The 18,880-nt window shown below is 44.0% G+C and overlaps 1 protein-coding gene across 1 annotated transcript in view; it reads left to right on the top strand.

Annotated features, from left to right (window-relative positions):
• Positions 1-6,800: 6,800 nt before the first annotated feature.
• Positions 6,801-18,880, top strand: part of LOC144489431 (phosphate-regulating neutral endopeptidase PHEX-like) — a gene marked incomplete at both ends in the record, with an annotated part of 49,654 nt that continues 37,574 nt past the window's right edge. The window contains 2 exons of the mRNA XM_078207299.1: positions 6,801-6,866; positions 10,986-11,147. Coding sequence (XP_078063425.1) covers positions 6,801-6,866; positions 10,986-11,147 — 228 coding nt within the window. The remainder of the gene's footprint in view (positions 6,867-10,985; positions 11,148-18,880) is intronic.

Genomic DNA, 18,880 nt, shown 5'->3' with positions numbered 1-18,880 from the left:
CCTACCCCCCCCTCAGGGAAGTGACGTCACATCCCCCCCACCCCCTCAGGGAAGAGACGTCAGATTCCACCGCCCCCCCCCCCCCCCCCCCCCCCCGCCAACCAGGGAAAGTCAAAGGCAGTGCAGACAGCAGTGCTGTCAGGGCTGCCTTTGACTTTTGCGCTCGGGCGCTGAGTGCTGTCGGCTCCGACAGATGCAAATGCGCTAGGCCCCTCCCACTGGACCCGCGCCGAAAAAAGGCGTTTGGGGGCGCTGGAGCGCGGCTGCCGGGCGCAGGTCTGATTTACAACCGCACCCGGCATTTAGAGCCGATTTGGTAAAAGGGCCCATTAGGTGCAATCCCATGTGCTTTAACTTTAAATAATAATCTGTTTTGTGAGACCTTTTCGAAAACCTTCTGAAAGTCTAAATAAACCATTTCCACCCGGTCAACCCTTACTAGTTACTAGATTCTGTTAATGTAGAGACGACAAGAGCTAACGTGACAGTTTCAGTTAGGACAGGGTGAGGGACAATCATAGAATCCCTGCAGTGCAGAAGGAGGCCATTCGGCCCATCGACAACAATCCCATCCAGGCCCTATCTCCGTAACCCCACATATTTGCCCCGCTAATCTCTCAAACCTACGTATCCCAGGACACTAAAGGGAAATTTAACATGGCCATTCAACCTAACCCGCACATCTTTGGACTGTGGGAGGAAACCAGAGCACCCGGAGGAAACCCACGCAGACAAGGTGAGAATGTGCAAACTCCACACAGACAGTGACCCAAGCCGGGAATCGAACCCAGGTGGAGCTGTGAGGCAGCAGTGCTACTGTCCTGCTCCCAAGTCTGAGGTCACTGCCACTGTACCGCCGCATCCTGGACTCTGTTTCCCTCCTCACAGATACAGCCATGAGTATTTGTGGCATTTGCTGTGTTTTTAGCAAAGATGGGCAACATGATGGAGGTGGCGGAAGATTATGTGACAAGTGTTCTGCCACATCCAAGTCCTTTCTCTACAACAGGAATATTGATTTCCAAATGCAAAATCTCCATTTCTGTCCATTATTCTCGGAGGAGGTAGAGAGATGTAACATCACCAAAGCTGGTCAGGATGGGTCAGAAATGGTCAGACTCCCCTACTACTACCTAACTAGATCCAGCCTGACTGTGGAACTGCTTCTATGAACGTAAGACCATACAACCCGTCGAACCTGCTCCACTATTCAGTGAAATTTTGCCTGATCTTACCTGCCTGCTCCCAAGTCACCAGTGAGCAGTTTCAGGGCTGTGCCATCTGCTGTAAAGGCACCTGTAACTAGAGCTGCCAACCCTCCAGGATTGGCCTGGAATCTCCAGGAATTGAAGATCAATCTCCAGGACACTGCTTTGTGCGACCCTGGAGAAAAATCATTGGGACATTAAAAAAGGGTTGTGAACGTAGCCCAGTCCATCACGCAAACCAGCCTCCCAACCACTGACTCTGTCTGCACTTCCTGCTGCCTCGGAAAAGCAACCAAAGACCCCATGCACCCTGGACATACTCTTTTCCATCCTCTTCTGTTGGGAAAAAGATACAAAAGTCTGAGGTCACGTACCAACTGACTCAAGAACATCTTATCTTCCCTGTTGCCATCAGACTGATAAATGGAGCTGCCATATAGAACCATAGAAAATTACAGCTCAGAAACAGGCCTTTTGGCCCTTCTTGTCTGTGCCGAACCATTTTTTGCCTAGTCCCACTGACTTGCACTTGGACCATATCCCTCCATAGGATGTTGCCGGGACTTGAGAAGCTGAGTTACAGAGAGATTGAATAGGTTGGGACTTTATTCCCTGGAGCGTAGAAGATTGAGGGGAGATTTGATAGAAGTGTATAAGATTTTGATAGGTATAGAACATAGAACATTACAGCGCAGAACAGGCCCTTCGGCCCACGATGTTGCACCGACCAGTTAAAAAAAAAACTGTGACCCTCCAACCTAAACCAATTTCTTTTCGTCCATGAACCTATCTACGGATCTCTTAAACGCCCCCAAACTAGGCGCATTTACTACTGATGCTGGCAGGGCATTCCAATCCCTCACCACCCTCTGGGTAAAGAACCTACCCCTGACATCGGTTCTATAACTACCCCCCCTCAATTTAAAGCCATGCCCCCTCGTGCTGGATTTCTCCATCAGAGGAAAAAGGCTATCACTATCCACCCTATCTAAACCTCTAATCATCTTATATGTTTCAATAAGATCCCCTCTTAGCCGCCGCCTTTCCAGCGAAAACAATCCCAAATCCCTCAGCCTCTCCTCATAGGATCTCCCCTCCATACCAGGCAACATCCTGGTAAACCTCCTCTGCACCCTCTCCAAAGCCTCCACATCCTTCCTGTAATGTGGGGACCAGAACTGCACACAGTACTCCAAGTGCGGCCGCACCAGAGTTGTGTACAGTTGCAACATAACGCTACGACTCCTAAATTCAATCCCCCTACCAATAAACGCCAAGACACCATATGCCTTCTTAACAACCTTATCTACTTGATTCCCAACTTTCAGGGATCTATGCACACATACACCTAGATCCCTCTGCTCCTCCACACTATTCAAAGTCCTCCCGTTAGCCCTATACTCAACACATCTGTTATTCCTACCAAAGTGAATTACCTCACACTTCTCCGCATTAAACTCCATCCGCCACCTCTCGGCCCAACTTTGCAACCTGTCTAAGTCTTCCTGCAAACTACGACACCCTTCCTCACTGTCTACCACACCACCGACTTTGGTGTCATCAGCAAATTTGCTAATCCACCCAACTATACCCTCATCCAGATCATTAATAAATATTACAAACAGCAGTGGCCCCAAAACAGATCCCTGAGGTACACCACTTGTAACCGCACTCCATGATGAATATTTACTATCAACCACCACCCTCTGTTTCCTATCCGCTAGCCAATTCCTGATCCAATTTCCTAGATCACCCCCAATCCCATACATCTGCATTTTCTGCAGAAGCCTACCATGGTGAACCTTATCAAACGCCTTACTAAAATCCATATATACCACGTCCACTGCCTTGCCCCCATCCACCTCCTTGGTCACTTTCTCAAAAAACTCAATAAGGTTAGTAAGGCACGACCTACCTGCCACAAAACCATGCTGACTATCACCTATCAATTCATTACTCTCCAAATAACTATAAATCCTATCCCTTATAATTTTTTCCAACATCTTGCCGACAACAGAAGTGAGACTCACCGGTCTATAATTCCCGGGGAAGTCTCTGTTCCCCTTCTTAAACAATGGGACAACATTCGCTAACCTCCAATCTTCTGGTACTATACCAGAGGCCAACGACGACCTGAAGATCAGAGCCAGAGGCTTTGCAATCACTTCTCTTGCCTCCCAGAGAATCCTTGGATAAATCCCATCCGGACCAGGGGATTTATCTATTTTCAGACCCTCCAGAATATCCTGCACATCCTCCTTATCAACTGTAATACTGTCTATTCTACTCCCTTGCAACCCAGTGTCCTCCTCAGCTATATTCATGTCCCCTTGCGTGAACACCGAAGAGAAATATTGGTTCAATGCTTCACCAATCTCCTCCGGTTCCACACATAACTTCCCTCTGCCATCTATAACTGGCCCTAAACTTGCTCTAACCAACCTTCTGTTCTTGACATACCTATAGAACGCCTTAGGATTCTCTTTAACCCTATCCGCCAAAGTCTTCTCATGTCCCCTTTTAGCCCTTCTAAGCTCGCTCTTCAACTCCCTCTTAGCCAATCTAAAGCTTTCTAGTGCACTACCCGAGTGCTCACGTCTCATCCGAACATAAGCCTCCTTTAGATAGAGTGAATGCAAGCAGGCTTTTTCCACTGAGGCTAGGGGAGAAAAAAACCCCTTTCAACCTTATTTACATCCTTCCTGTAACTAGGTGACCAAAACTGTACACAATACTCCAAATTCGGCCTCACCAATGCCTTATATAACCTTACCATAACACTCCAATATATTAATAATATATATTAAGTTGATTTTTCTCTACACCCTAGCTATGAATGTCACACTACATTCTGCACCTTCTCCTTTCCCTCTCTATGAATGGTATGCTTTGTCTGGATAGTGTGCAACAAGTGTGAAAGTTATCTCCAATTGCAACGGGATTTTGATCAATTGGGCCAGTGGGCTGATGAATGGCAGATGGAGTTCAATTTAGACAAATGCGAGGTAGATTGAACCAGGGCAGGACTTACTCAGTTAATGGTAGGGTGTTGGGGAGAGTTACAGAACAAAGAGATCTAGAGGTAAATGTTCATAGCTCCTTGAAAGTGGAGTCACAGGTGGACAGAGTGTTGAAGAAGGCATTCAGCATGCTTGGTTTCATCGGTCAGAACATTGAATACAGGAGTTGGGACGTCTTGTTGAAGTTGTACAAGACATTGGTAAGGCCACACTTGGAATACTGTGTGCAATTCTGGTCACCCTATTACAGAAAGGATATTATTAAACTAGAAAGAATGCAGAAAAGATTTACTAGGATGCTACCGGGACTTGATGGATTGAATTATAAGGAGAGGCTGAATAGACTGGGACTTTTTTCTCTGGAGTGTAGGAGGCTGAGGGGTGACCTTATAGAGGTCTGTAAAATAATGAGGGGCACACAAAGAACAAAGAACAATACAGCACAGGAACAGGCCCTTCGGCCCTCCAAGCCCACGCCGCTCCCTGGTCCAAACTAGGCATAGACAAGGTAGATAGTCAATATCTTTTCCCAAAGGTAGGGGAGTCTAAAACTAGAGGGCATAGGTTTAAGGTGAGAGGAGAGAGATACAAAAGGGTCTAGGGGGCAGTTTTTCACGCAGAGGGTGGGGAGTGTCTGGAACAAGCTGCCAGAGGTAGTAGTAGAGGCAGGTACAATTTTATATTTTAAAAAGCATTTAGATAGTTGCATGGGTGCGTTGGGTATGGAGGGATATGGGCCAAATGTGGGCAATTGGGATTAGCTTAGGGGTTTTCAAAAAAAAAGGGCGGCGTGAAGGGGCTGAAGGGCCTGTTTCCATGCTGTAAACCTCTATGACTCTATGACTCTACAATACTTTTCAATCTATGCTAATATACGTGACAATAATAAATCAAATTTAAAAAAACAATTTCTTTTTATGTCATTTTCTTTGAAGATTTTACAAGATTACAGAATATTGAAAATGGAGGAAAGATGTCTGGTTGACAGTCAAGTATCATTGCATTGGGTAACCAGGCTTTCTGCTTTCCAATTGGTGCTGGAAGGCAGGGGCTGTGAATGGCTGGATTGTGGATAAATCATGTGATAAAATCTCCAGGAATACGTTTAATCACAGCTGGCAACTCTACCTGCACCATGTGACCAGCACAGTCAATGGTGCCCCTTGCCAGCCTGTCATGGAGGAGGTTGCTTTGGAATGATTCCTGGTTCCATCTCTGGGCCTGTCTCTAATTACACTGATTATTTTCTGACCCAGCTATTTTTTGCAAAGTATTTAACAAAAGAATTAGTGGCCTTCTGAGAAGCTGCTCGTGTTATCATCTCCATTTAAGGCCACTTTTAAATCCTAGAATACCTACGGTGCAGAAGGAGGCCATTCGGCCCATCGAGCCTGCACTGACAACAATCCCACCCCAGGCCCTATTCCCGTAACCCCACATATTTACCCTACTAATCCCCCTGACGTCCCCCTCACACTAAGGAGCAATTTAGCATGGCCAATCAACCTAACCCGCACATTTTTGGACTGTGGGAGGAAACAGAGCACCCGGAGGAAACCCACGCAGACACGGGGAGAATGTGCAAATTCCACAGAGACAGTCACCCAAGCCGAACCTGGGTCCCTGATGCTGTGAGGCAGCGGTGCTAACCACTGAGCTACCGTGCCGAAACCACACCTCCCCCCCCCCCTCGCCCTCCAGCTTTCCCCAGTTAATATCTGATTAGAAAATTGAAGCTGCTAATTTAAAGAATGATGCTGAACTCTATGCATGAGAGATAAATTAATTTCTCACTGCTTTGACTTAGGAGGGTTTCTCACAGCTTGGGCCTAAAAGCAAAAAGTTGCGGGTTTGGAAATCTGAAACAGAAAATTCTGGAAAAACGCAGCTGGCCAGGCAGCATCTGTGGAGAGGGCAAGGTAGAAAAAAACAATTGCATTTATATAGTGCCTTTCAGGACCAGAGGACATTGCTTGACAACAATAAGATTGTTGGAGATTTTGAGGGTGTAATCATGTGGGAAACTTGACAGCCGATGTGTGCACAGCAAGATCCCACTCAGAAATCAGTAGAAAATCTGTTTCAATGATGTTGGTCGAGGGATAGCTATTGGGCAGGGAACCAGAGGTAAGTATTCAACTCACTTGCCCATAAAAATAGTGACATGGGATCTATAACTTATACTTAGAGCTCAGAGGTTGAACTTCACATCAGAGTGATGGCACCTCCAACAGTGCAATGCTCCCTCTGCACTGAGTAGGTTTAGTCTTTCCCGTCTACTTGTTTTTGTCAAAACCACGAGCATATTGAAAGCCTACACCTCTCCGCAGATACTACCTGAGGATTCCAGCATTTCACATGGTCCATCACCAATCACTCATTCATTTTCCATTTTAAACTCCGCTCAGAATTTGGACAATATTGCTGAGGCAGAGGAGGATTTTGAGGCAGGAACAGGGTTAAACTGTGGTGGATTTTCAACTCTGCACAGGCCGATAGGCCACTGCTGATAGTTTACAGAAATACATTTTGCACACTTGTCCTGATTTTCTGTGACTTGTCTTATTGACAGTTGGGAAACGAGGGAGCAGCCTACACTCCGAGGAGCAATGTATCAGTCCTGAGTGCACTGAAGCTGGTAAGTCCAAACTTTGATCTCTTTTATCGAATTATCATTTTTGATCCACGGGCAGGAGTGGGGTATCTGTGACAGGGCTGCTGCTATTTATTACCCATCCCCAATTGTCTGGGAGCTCTGGCAGTGCTTTGATGCAGTTAAATGGTTTACGAGGCTCCTTCAGAGGCAGGCTGTGTGATCAATGGTCAGACAGAGCTTCTTGATGGACAATAACATTGATTGGGGCGATAACACAGAAGATGCGTTGGGAGTCCCCGTAGTCCCCTTGTGAAGATGAGGACTGCACAGAGCTGCCTGGGAAGTAGAAACCGCTGATGGGTGAATATCCTGCACTGGGAACCATCCCATATTCCGATTCAAGTTGGAGACTTTGATGGTCCCAATTTCTTTTAACAGAATAGTTACCCAGGAAAAGTTAGATGAATTAAAGTCAGTTCTAACACCTGGGTAATTATAATATCCCCACTGACTACCCTCCAGGACACCAGGGGCAGTATTGATGTAAGAAGTCTCACAACACCAGGTTAAAGTCCAACAGGTTTATTTGGTAGCACAAGCCACAAGCTTTCGGAGCGCTGCTCCTTCATCAGGTGAGTGGGAGTTGAAATCCCACTCACCTGATGAAGGAGCAGCGCTCCGAAAGCTTGTGGCTTGTGCTACCAAATAAACCTGTTGGACTTTAACCTGGTGTTGTGAGACTTCTTACTGTGTTTACCCCAGTCCAACGCTGGCATCTCCACATCAGTATTGAGAGGTCTGGTGGTTAAGCTTACCACCTCTTCAGCTGACTATATGTTCGCTGAACATTCAGATTGGTTCTAATGTATCTTGGGGCTACTGCTAATGCTTGGTTAAATGGAGGAGGGATGTTAACTGTGTACATTTGTTATGAAGTTAAAGTTTGTATGTTTATAAGTGAATAAGTAAAGTTTAGAAATTTGCATTGAGTTTTTCAAATGTCCCATTTCAAATGGGAATAAATGGCTTTTATTGCTTGCAAAGGTTTCATAAGTATCAATGAATCATAGAATCCCTACAGTACAGAAAGAGGCCATTCAGCCCATCGAGTCTGCACCGACCCCCAATCCCACCGAGGCCCTGTTCCCGCAATCCCATGCATTTTACCCTGCTAATCTCCCTGACGCTAACGGACAATTTAGCATTGGCCAATCAACCTAACCTGCACATGTTTGGATTGTGGAGGAAACTGGAGCACCCGGAGGAAACCTGGAGACACGGGGAGAATGTGCGGTGTGAGGCAGCAGTGCTAACTACTGTGCCACCATGTTGCCCAATGGAGGGTTATGGAATTTTAGTTGAAGCATAGGAAAAAAATTGGAAGATTTTTATACTTTGCAAAAGTTAAGTTCAAATGGGTGTTGAGGAATTGAAGATGAAAGGGAAACTGATACTTATGGAATGATATTGAGCTGAGTTGTGTTGGCTTTTTAAGGAAGACATCCTGGGAACAGCGCTGTATTGGAAGGAGATGCAAAATTTGAATCATCCAGCCAGTCAAACCTTGGGTTTCAGAAAGCATTTTCATAGAATCATACAGCAGAAGAGGCCCTTTGGCCCACCTAGTCTGCACCATCACATGTGAAACACTTGACCTCCCACCTAATCCCATTTACCAGCACTTGGCCCATAGCTTTGAATTTTATGGCGCATCAAGTGCTAATCCAGATACTTTTTAAAGGATGTGAGGCAACTCGCCTCTACCACCCTCCCAGGCAGCACATTCCAGTGCAGTTTGTTTCTGAGGTTTCTTGGATTTCCACAGCAGAGTGGAAGTGAGTTTAAGAGGCTGTGTGGTAGACGTTTACTGAAGTGACAGCAGTTTTACCTTGGATAATATTACTAGATTTTATAGTTAAACATCTGTAAGGGAGTATTGCCTGAAAGGTGTTTAACTTGTGAGTCTGACCAAGTAGGGCTATTTTGGTGATGTTTTCTAAGATTATTTGAACTGTGTAACTGTAATATTGTGTGCTTTGTTTTTGTCTTGTTAATAAATCTTTTAACTTTTAAAACCCCAAAATTGGTACTGGAATTCTTTGCTGTTGAGATCAGTTCGCTTTCTTCTGGTTTTCAGAGTACAATAAAAAAAGTTATGGTCCATAAGGCAAGTTTCCCACTGGGATTTGCTTTGCTCTGCAATGAATATCTGCTGTGGTCAGAACAACAGCCAGAAGTAACTTCTCTGAAGTTTCTTAACATGCCTCTATCCTGGCAGATTAACATCAGCCCTTGGATTTTGGTTTCCTGGCATGTCTCCACTCACAAAGGGTGTGATTTTCCGACCGCCCACGTCCCCAGAACGGAAATTCCCACCTGAGGCCAATGGACCTGAGGTCACCGGGCGGCACGGTAGCACAGTGGTTAGCACTGCTGCTTCACAGCTCCAGGGTCCCGGGTTCGATTCCCGGCTCGGGTCACTGTCTGTGTGGAGTTTGCACATTCTCCTCGTGTCTGCGTGGGTTTCCTCCGGGTGCTCCGGTTTCCTCCCACAGTCCAAAGATGTGCGGGTTAGGTTGATTGGCCAGGTTAAAAATTGTCCCTTAGAGTCCTGAGATGCGTAGGTTAGAGGGATTAGTGGGTAAATATGTGGGGGTAGGGCCTGGGTGGGATTGTGGTCGGTGCAGACTCGATGGGCCGAATGGCCTCCTTCTGCACTGTAGGGTTTCTATGATTCTATGACCAAAATGGCCTGCCAAATTTTCCGTCCTGCCCATTGCGATTTCCTGCGAGGCGGGACCAGAAAACTTTCCCCAATGTCTTGATGAATCCAGGCCCAGATGGCACTTTACATCTCTTAGGAGTTAGCTGTCATTCTATGACTTATTTCTGACAATGGATTAATTATCGTTGTAAACTTAAAGTGATTTTAGCTGAATCTTTCTTATACTTGGCCATTTCAAAGAGGAGGTTGTGTTTGGGGGATCTTCTGTGCAATTTAGGGTCTTTCCATAATCAACTTAGAGCTATTGGGTTCCCCCCCAATGTTCCACCTAAGACACATTACTGACTCCAGGTCGTCTTGGTCACAGCAAGGTTAGAGTCTGGAAAATCCATCATGTTGACATATGTTAGATATGCTCTAGCTCCAGTGAATCCACTTAGGGTGAACATGTGCAAGAATTTTATCTTATAGTATTGTTAGTACTATTAATTTTTAAAATGTTTGACTTAAAGACGGAGAATTGAGAGCATCCTACTTGTTTTTTCACCTTCTGCCTGTATCGCCTGATTTTACAATGGACTGTGAGTCAATGGCATGTTGGAAAAGGTGGAGTGCAAATCTAGTATGGAAACCTTGTGAGGTGGTCACCTTGGGGACCTGAAGGCATCCATCTGCACCCCTTATGTTGGGGATAAGGATGGGAGTAGGATTTGTTTAAGACTAAGGGTGTGGTCAAATACTGTGTGAAGGCATTAGAGAGAGAAAAGATTCACAAGAATGTTTCCCTAGGAGAAGCTTTTTTCACACAATGAATGTACTGTCTGACAGTGTGGTGGAGACAGTTTCACACAGCGAATGGTTACGGTCTGGAATGCTTTGTCTGAGAGTGTGGTGGAGACAGTTTCACACAGCGAGTAGTTAGGATTTGGAATGTACTGTCTGAGAGTGTGATGGAGGCAGATTCAATTGAAGTTTTCAAAAGAGGACTGGATTATTAGCTGAAAAGGAAGAATGTGCATGGATACAGGGGGAAGGCAGGGGAAGAGCACTAGGTGAATTGCTTCTTTGGGCAGCCAGCACCAACACAATGGGCTGAATGGCGTCCTTCTGTGTTGTAGCTATTCTGTGATTCAGTGAATCTGTGAACTGTTGAGCATTTACTTGTTGTCAGGCTATGATACGATAGCCACTTCATCATGTGGCATCTGTAATCAAGTACTGGAAACTGCAGTAATAAAAACAGAAAATGCTCAAAAAACCCAGCAAGTCTAGCAGTACCTGTGGAGTGAGAAACAAAGTTAATGTTTTGATTTGAATGTGACTCTTCTACAGAACAGATAACTAGCTCTGCTTTAGCCTGATGCCTGTTTCAGCAATGTGAATGGGAAATACATATTGTCACATTGTGGTTTGACATGTTTCGTTTTCTCTTCCAGCTGTTCTGATGTTTAACAAAATCAACTGGTCAGCAGATCCGTGTGAGAATTTCTTTAAGTTTGCTTGTGGAAGATGGATAAAGGAGACTCCGATTCCTGAAGATATTTCAAGCTATGGGACTTACTCATGGGTTCAACACAATGTCAACATCAAGTTGAGGGGTAGGTTTAGTCTATGACTTGAGCAAACAGAATTATTTTGATATATAGAACATAGAACATTACAGCACAGTACAGGCCTTTCGGCCCTCGATGATGCGCCGACCAGTGAAACCAATCTAAAGCCCCCCTAATCTACACTATTCCAATATCATCCATATGTTTATCCAATAACCATTTGAATGCTCTTAATGTTGACTTTGCAATTATGAACGTTGCAATTTGAAAAGAAAGGATTTGCATTTAGATAGCACCTTTCACATTCTCAGGACGTGCAGTCCCTGTTGTTTTACAGGCAAATGAAGCAGTTAATTTACATTGGAAAGTTCCCACTAACTGCAGCAATGAGATAAATGAGCAGGTCAGCAGTTTATACCTTGATTGATTTAGGAATCAAGTTGGTCAGAACAGGGAGAACACTGTCCTCTTTAACTAATACCATGGGATCCTCTAGTAGATTCAGTAGGAATAGGTAGATCACTAACCATGATGTCTTTAACCAATAATTAGAATTCCTTATCATTTACATATATATATATATAAAATAAGGTAGGTGAACTTGGGGCGTGGATTGGCACTTGGGACTACGATGTTGTGGCCATTACGGAGACATGGGTAGAACAAGGACAGGAATGGTTGTTGGACGTTCCGGGGTATAGATGTTTCAGTAAGTGTAGGGTAGCTGGTAAAAGAGGTGGAGGAGTGGCACTGTTAATCAGGGAGAGTGTAACGGCTGCAGAAAGGCATTTCGAAGGGGATCTGCCAACAGAGGTAATATGGGCTGAGGTTAGGAATAGGAAAGGAGCGGTCACGTTGTTAGGAGTTTACTATAGGCCCCCAAATAGTAAAAGAGATGTGGAGCAAGAAATTGCTAAGCAGATTATGGATAGGTGTGGGGGTCACAGGGTAGTTGTCATGGGGGACTTCAACTTTCCAAATATTGATTGGAGCCTTTATAGGTCGAATAGTTCGGATGGGGCAGTTTTTGTGCAGTGTGTGCAGGAGGGGTTCCTGACACAATATGTGGATAAGCCGACAAGAGGTGGGGCCACATTGGATTTGGTAATGGGAAATGAACTGGGCCAAGTGTTGGATTTGGTTGTGGGAGAGCACTTTGGAGATAGTGACCACAATTCGGTGTCTTTTATTATTGCAATGGAGAGGGAGAGGGCCATGCGGCAGGGCATAGTTTACAATTGGGGGAGAGGTAATTATGATGCAATCAGGTGGGAATTAGGAAGCATAAGATGGGAACAAAAATTGTCAGGGAAAGGCACTAATGAAAAGTGGAACTTTTTCAAGGAACAAATACTGCGTGTCCTTGATAGGTTTGTCCCTGCCAGGCAGAGAGGAAATGGCCGAGTGAGGGAACCATGGTTCACAAAAGAGGTGGAATGTCTTGTCAAGAGGAAGAAAGAAGCATATGTAAGGTTGAGAAAACAAGGTTCAGTTGGCTCGATGGAGGGTTACAAGTTAGCAAGAAATGAGCTGAAAAAGGGGCTTAGGAGAGCTAAGAGGGGACATGAGAAGTCCTTGGCGGGTCGGATCAAGGAAAACCCCAAGGCTTTTTACTCTTATGTGAGGAATAAAAGAATGACCAGGGTGAGGTTGGGGCCGGTCAAGGACGGCAGTGGGAATTTGTGCATGGAGTCAGAAGAGATAGGAGAGGTGATGAATGAATACTTTTCTTTGGTGTTCACCAAGGAGAGGGGCCATGTTTTTGAGGAAGAGAGGGTGTCACAGGCTGATAGGCTGGAGGAAGTAGATGTTCGGAGGGAAGATGTACTAGCAATTTTGAATAAACTGAAAGTTGATAAGTCCCCTGGGCCTGATGAAATGTATCCTAGGAGTCTTTGGGAGGCAAGGGATGAGATAGCAGAGCCTTTGGCATTGATCTTTGCGTCCTCACTGTCCACGGGGGTGGTGCCAGAGGACTGGAGAGTGGCGAATGTGGTTCCTCTGTTTAAGAAAGGGAATAGAAATGACCCTGGTAATTATAGGCCGGTTAGTCTTACTTCGGTGGTCGGTAAGTTGATGGAAAAGGTCCTCAGGGATAGGATTTACAACCATTTAGAAAGATGCAGCTTAATCTGGGATAGTCAGCACGGATTTGTGAAGGGCAAGTCTTGCCTCACAAATTTGATAGAATTTTTTGAGGAGGTAACTAAGTCTGTAGATGAAGGTAGTGCAGTTGATGTCATATACATGGATTTTAGTAAGGCGTTTGATAAAGTCCCCCATGGTCGGCTTATGAAGAAAGTAAGGATGTGTGGGATAGAGGGAAGTTTGGCCGATTGGATAGGTAACTGGCTATCTAACAGAAGACAGAGGGTGGTGGATGGAACATTTTCGGACTGGAAACCGGTTACCAGCGGAGTGCCACAGGGATCAGTGCTTGGTCCTCTGCTATTTGTCATTTTTATAAATGACTTGGAGGAGGGGGCTGAAGGGTGGATCAGTAAATTTGCTGATGACACCAAGATTGGTGGAGTAGTGGATGAGGTGGAGGGCTGTTGTAGGCTGCAAAGAGATATAGATAGGATGCAGAGCTGAGCTGAAAAATGGCAAATAGAGTTTAACCCTGACAAATGCGAGGTGATTCATTTTGGTAGGACAAATTTAAATGTGGATTACAGGGTCAAAGGTAGGGTTCTGAAGAATGTGGAGGAACAGAGAGATCTTGGGGTTCATATCCATAGATCTCTGAAGGTTGCCACTCAAGTGGATAGAGCCATGAAGAAGGCCTATAGTGTGTTGGCGTTCATTAACAGGGGGTTTGAGTTTAAGAGCCGTGGGGTTATGCTGCAACTGTACAGGACCTTGGTGAGACCACATTTGGAATATTGTGTGCAGTTCTGGTCACCTCACTATAAGAAGGATGTGGAGACACTGGAAAGAGTGCAAAGGAGATTTACCAGGATGCTGCCTGGTTTGGAGGGTAGGTCTTATGAGGAAAGGATGAGGGAACTTGGGCTTTTTTCTTTGGAGCGGAGGAGGTTGAGAGGAGACTTGATAGAGGTTTATAAGATGATGAGGGGGATAGATAGAGTGAACATTCAAAGACTATTTCCTCGGGTGAATGGAGTGGTAACTAGGGGGCATAACTATAGGGTTCATGGTGGGAGATATAGGAAGGATGTCCGAGGTAGGTTTTTTACTCAGAGAGTGGTTGGGGTGTGGAATGGACTGCCTGCAGGGATAGTGGAGTCAGAAACTTTAGGAACATTTAAGAAGCTATTGGATAGGCACATGGAGTACTTCGGGATGATAGGGAGGAAATAGCTTGATTTGGGTTTCAGACAAAGCTCGGCACAACAACGTGGGCCGAAGGGCCTGTTCTGTGCTGTACTGTTCTATGTTCTATATATGGCCTGAAAGAATAAGTCAATGAGCAGCACTGGCTGTCAATACTAAGGTTGGCTACACTATTACAAGAATAGCACAATGCCACGCTCTGCATTTTATTTGAGTTGTACCTCAGCAGGATTTCGCATCTTTAAAAAAATATTTTGCTTTTCTATTCTTGTATCCAAATTGAATAACCTCACATTTGCTCACTTTATACTCCATCTGCTATCTTGTTATCCACTCACTGAACCTATCTATATCTCATTGCAGCCTCTCAATGTCCTCCTCACAGCTATATTACCACCTAGCTTTGACAGGGGCAAACCCAAATACGTTACTCTGTATTTATATCAAAGTCATTAATATAAATTGTAAATAGCTGACTATATGATAGTCTACTATTCACAGCCTTCCAATTTGCGAAAGCCTCATTTATATCTATTCTTTGCTTTCTGCCTGTTAACCAAAACTCCGTTCATGCTAATATATAAACCCCAAGTCCACCAGCCCTTATCTTGCCCGTTACCCTTTTCTATGACACCTTATTGAATGTATTCTGAAAATCTAGGTTTACTAAATCCACTAATTTCCCTTCATCTACTTGACTAGCTATATCCTCCAAAAACTCCTAATAAATTTGTCAAATATGATTTCCCTTTTGTAAAACCCTTTTGACTCTGATGATGCTATTATTTTCTAAGGCCTTCTTAATAATAAAGATTCCAGCATCTTCCAGATGAGTGATGTCAGAATAACTGGCCTGTAGTTTCCTGTTTCCTCTCTCCCCCCATTTTTCTGAAAAGTGACATTAACATTTGCTAACTTCCAATCCGCCAAGCCTGTTGCAGAGTCTGTGCAATTTTGGACATTCATAGCCAGAGCATTCACTATCTCTGTAGCTACCTCTTTTAGAACCCGACGATATAAGCTATCAGAGTCCTTAAATTTCTCCAATAATTTTCTCTGCTGCTGTTTATTACTTTAATTTCCTCACTTTTCTGACCCCTCGGTTACAGTCTATTTCTGGTATGTAACTTGTGTCTTTCTGTAAAGACAGAAACAAAATATTTGTTCAATGCCTCTGCCACTTTCTCATTCCTCATGATAATTTCTCCTGTCTGCTGTTAAGAGACCAACATTTACTCGAGCTACTGTCTTCCTTTTTATTTAATTGTAAATACTCTTAAAATCTGTCTTAATATTTCTGACTAATTATTCCTGTATTCAATTTTTTTCTATTTTTATCAAATTTTCAGTTGTTTTTTGCTGGTTTTGGAAATACTCCCAATTCCCAGACTTGCCACTGTTTCTTACACCCTTGTAAGCCATTTCTTTTAATCTGATACTATCCTGAACTTCCTGCGTATGCTATGTATAGGTTGATCTTGCTGAGTTTTTGTTTTTCAATAGAATGTATTTTTGAACATTTTGAATTGTTTCTTTAAATGTTTTCAATTGTTTATTTATGGCCAAAACTCTCAGTCTATTTGTCCAATCAACCTTAGCCAGATATCCCCTCACACCTTTATAATTGGCTTAGTTTCAACAAAAGATTTTTTAAATAATTGACTTTGTTTAAGTTTAAGATTCTGGTTTGTGATTGGAGTAAGTCATTTTCAAACTTAATGTGGGATTCAATTGTATTATGATCACTATTTCCCAGCAGATCTTTTACTCTGAGGTTGCTAACTAATTCTGCCCCATTACACAATACTAGATCTTAAATAGTTTTATCCCTTGTCAGTTCCATAATGTATTGCTTCAGGAAACTGTTATGAAAACATTCTACAAATCCATCTTTAATCTTGGTCATTCTGGTCAATTTGATTGACTCAGCCTATATGATGATTAAAGTCCCTCACAATTATTATATTGCCTTTGTTACATTCTCCATTCATTTCTTGTTTAGTGCTCTGTCCAATATTATAATACTGTTAGGGGCCCTATAAACTACTTGCACCAATGTTTGCAGACCCTTGGCTATTCCTATCTCAGTAAGAAGTCTCACAACACCAGGTTAAAGTTCAACAGGTTTATTTGGTAGCGCTGCTCCGAAAGCTAGTGGCTTGTGCTACCAAATAAACCTGTTGGACTTTAACCTGGTGTTGTGAGACTTCTTACTGAGATAGGAATAGCCATTCTTACTGTGTTTACCCCAGTCCAACGCTGGCATCTCCACATTATTCTTATCTCCACATGTACTGATTCTACTTCACGATCTTCTGAGCCAAGATCCTTTCTCACAAAGTTCTATATGCTCAGATTTACTAACAGGCTATCCCTCCTGACATTCTGTCTGTCTTTCTGAAATATTATGTCAGCTGGAATATTTATTTCCCAACCTTACTTATATCTCTGCAATAATGATTAGATTGAAACCATTCATCTCTATCTGTGCCACTAGTCTATCTATTGTATTGCAGATAGTTCATACATCTAGAACCTTTTAATTACATTTTTAAAATACTATTCCCTGCATGGACGTTGATTTTTGCTGCATAGTTACTGTTCAACTCTCTAGCCCTTCCTGGTCCACCACACTCTATCTGCAGTGATACATTGTTCTGTTGGCTCAACCTTTCTCTTTGGATTTCTAAACCTTGTTTCACCTGAATCCTCCCCCACTCTGTTAATCAAAGTCCTAATTTAAGCTCTAGTTATATGGCTCACAAGGACACTGGTCCCAGATCGGTTCAAGTGAAGCACATCCCAATGAACAAGTCAAGGTTGCCCTAAAACACCCAGAGTCATAGAGGTTTACAGCATGGAAAAAGGCCCTTCGACCCAACTTGTCCATGCTGCCCAGATTTTACCATTAAGCTAGTCCCAATTGCCTGCATTTGGCCCATATCCCTCTATACTAATCTTACCCATGTAACTGTCTAAATGCTTTTTAAAAGAAAAAATTGTACCCGCCTCTACTACTGCCTCTGGCAGCTCGTTCCAGACACTCACCAGCCTCTATGAAAAAATTGCCCCTCTGGGTCCTTTTGTATCTCTCCCCTCTCACCTTAAACCTATGTCTTCCAGTTTTAGATCTCCCCTACCTTTGGGAAAAGATGTTGACTACCTGATCTATGCCCCTCATTATTTTATAAACCTCTATAAGATCACCCCGAAGCCTCCTACGGTCCATGTAAAAAGTCCCAGTCTATCCAGCCTCTCCTTATAACTCAAACCATCAAGCCCCGGTAGCATCCTAGTAAATCTTTTCTGCCCTCTTCCTAGTTTAATAATATCCTTTCTAGGATATTATAGGGTGAGCAGAAGTGTACACAGTATTCCCAGTGTGGCCTTACTAATGTCTTGTACAACATCAAAAAGATGTCCCAACTCCTGTATTCAATATTCTGACCAAAGCATGTCGAATGCCTTCTTCACCACCTTTTCCACCTGTGACTCCACTTTCAAGGAGCTATGACCTGTACTCCTAGATCTCTTTGTTCTATGACTCTCCCTAGTGCCCTACCATTAACTGAGTAAGTCCTTCACTGGTTCGATCGACCAAAATGCATCACCTCGCATTTATCTAAATTAAACTCCATCTGCCATTCATCAGCCCACTGGCCAATTGATCAAGCACAGAGACATTAACACCACTGACGGAGAGGAGAAGGCTGTGGACCACTCAGCACAACTTTACCTGGTCCATCAAGCTGCTTCAGAGTTCTGACAGCGAGGCAGAATGGCAGCACAGGAAGGAGAGAGAAGCCCACCTGGGGCTGTGAATTCCACTCCCCCATGCAGCAACTTGCTCCCAGTGTATAAAAACCTGTGGCTCCAGAATTGGGCCCCTCACTCAGATGAAGACTTATCAAGCCTGATGAGGTGCCTGGCTCTGATAACAACCCTGAGGTTATTTATTACCTTTGCATTTTAATTTGGACCCATCTCTTTAAAGTCTCTCCCAGTGATATTCCTATTTAAGAACAGGAAATGCTGGATAAACTCAGCAGGTCTGATAGCATCTGTGAAGAGAGAAACAGTTTTTATTTCAGATTTCCAGCACCCACAGTATTTTGCTCTTATTTTATCATTCCTTGTTCTACCTATGTACTGGGTCGTACTGGGGAAGGTGTGACCTCTATGAGAAGGATGGTCTACACCTTAATCAGAAGGGGACCAATATCCTGGGGGGTAAATTTGCTAAGGCCATGCAGGGAGGTTTAAACTGATTCGGGGGGGGGGAGGGATCCTGAGTAGTGGGGCTGAAAGTGAGGGATGCATGGATGGGGACTGCAATGCACGGCATTGCAGAGGTGGGGTGGAGCAGGGTTTGAAATGTGTATACTTCAATGCCAGGAGTATTCGCAATAAAGTGGGTGAACTTGCAGCGTGGATCAGTACCTGGGACTTCGATGTTGTGGCTATTTCAGAGACATGGATAG

Source organism: Mustelus asterias, unplaced genomic scaffold (genome assembly GCF_964213995.1).
Source record: "Mustelus asterias unplaced genomic scaffold, sMusAst1.hap1.1 HAP1_SCAFFOLD_2184, whole genome shotgun sequence".
Lineage (NCBI taxonomy): Eukaryota > Metazoa > Chordata > Chondrichthyes > Carcharhiniformes > Triakidae > Mustelus > Mustelus asterias.
Note: the sequence above shows the minus strand (reverse complement) of the source record. Positions and strands in the feature narration are given on the sequence as shown.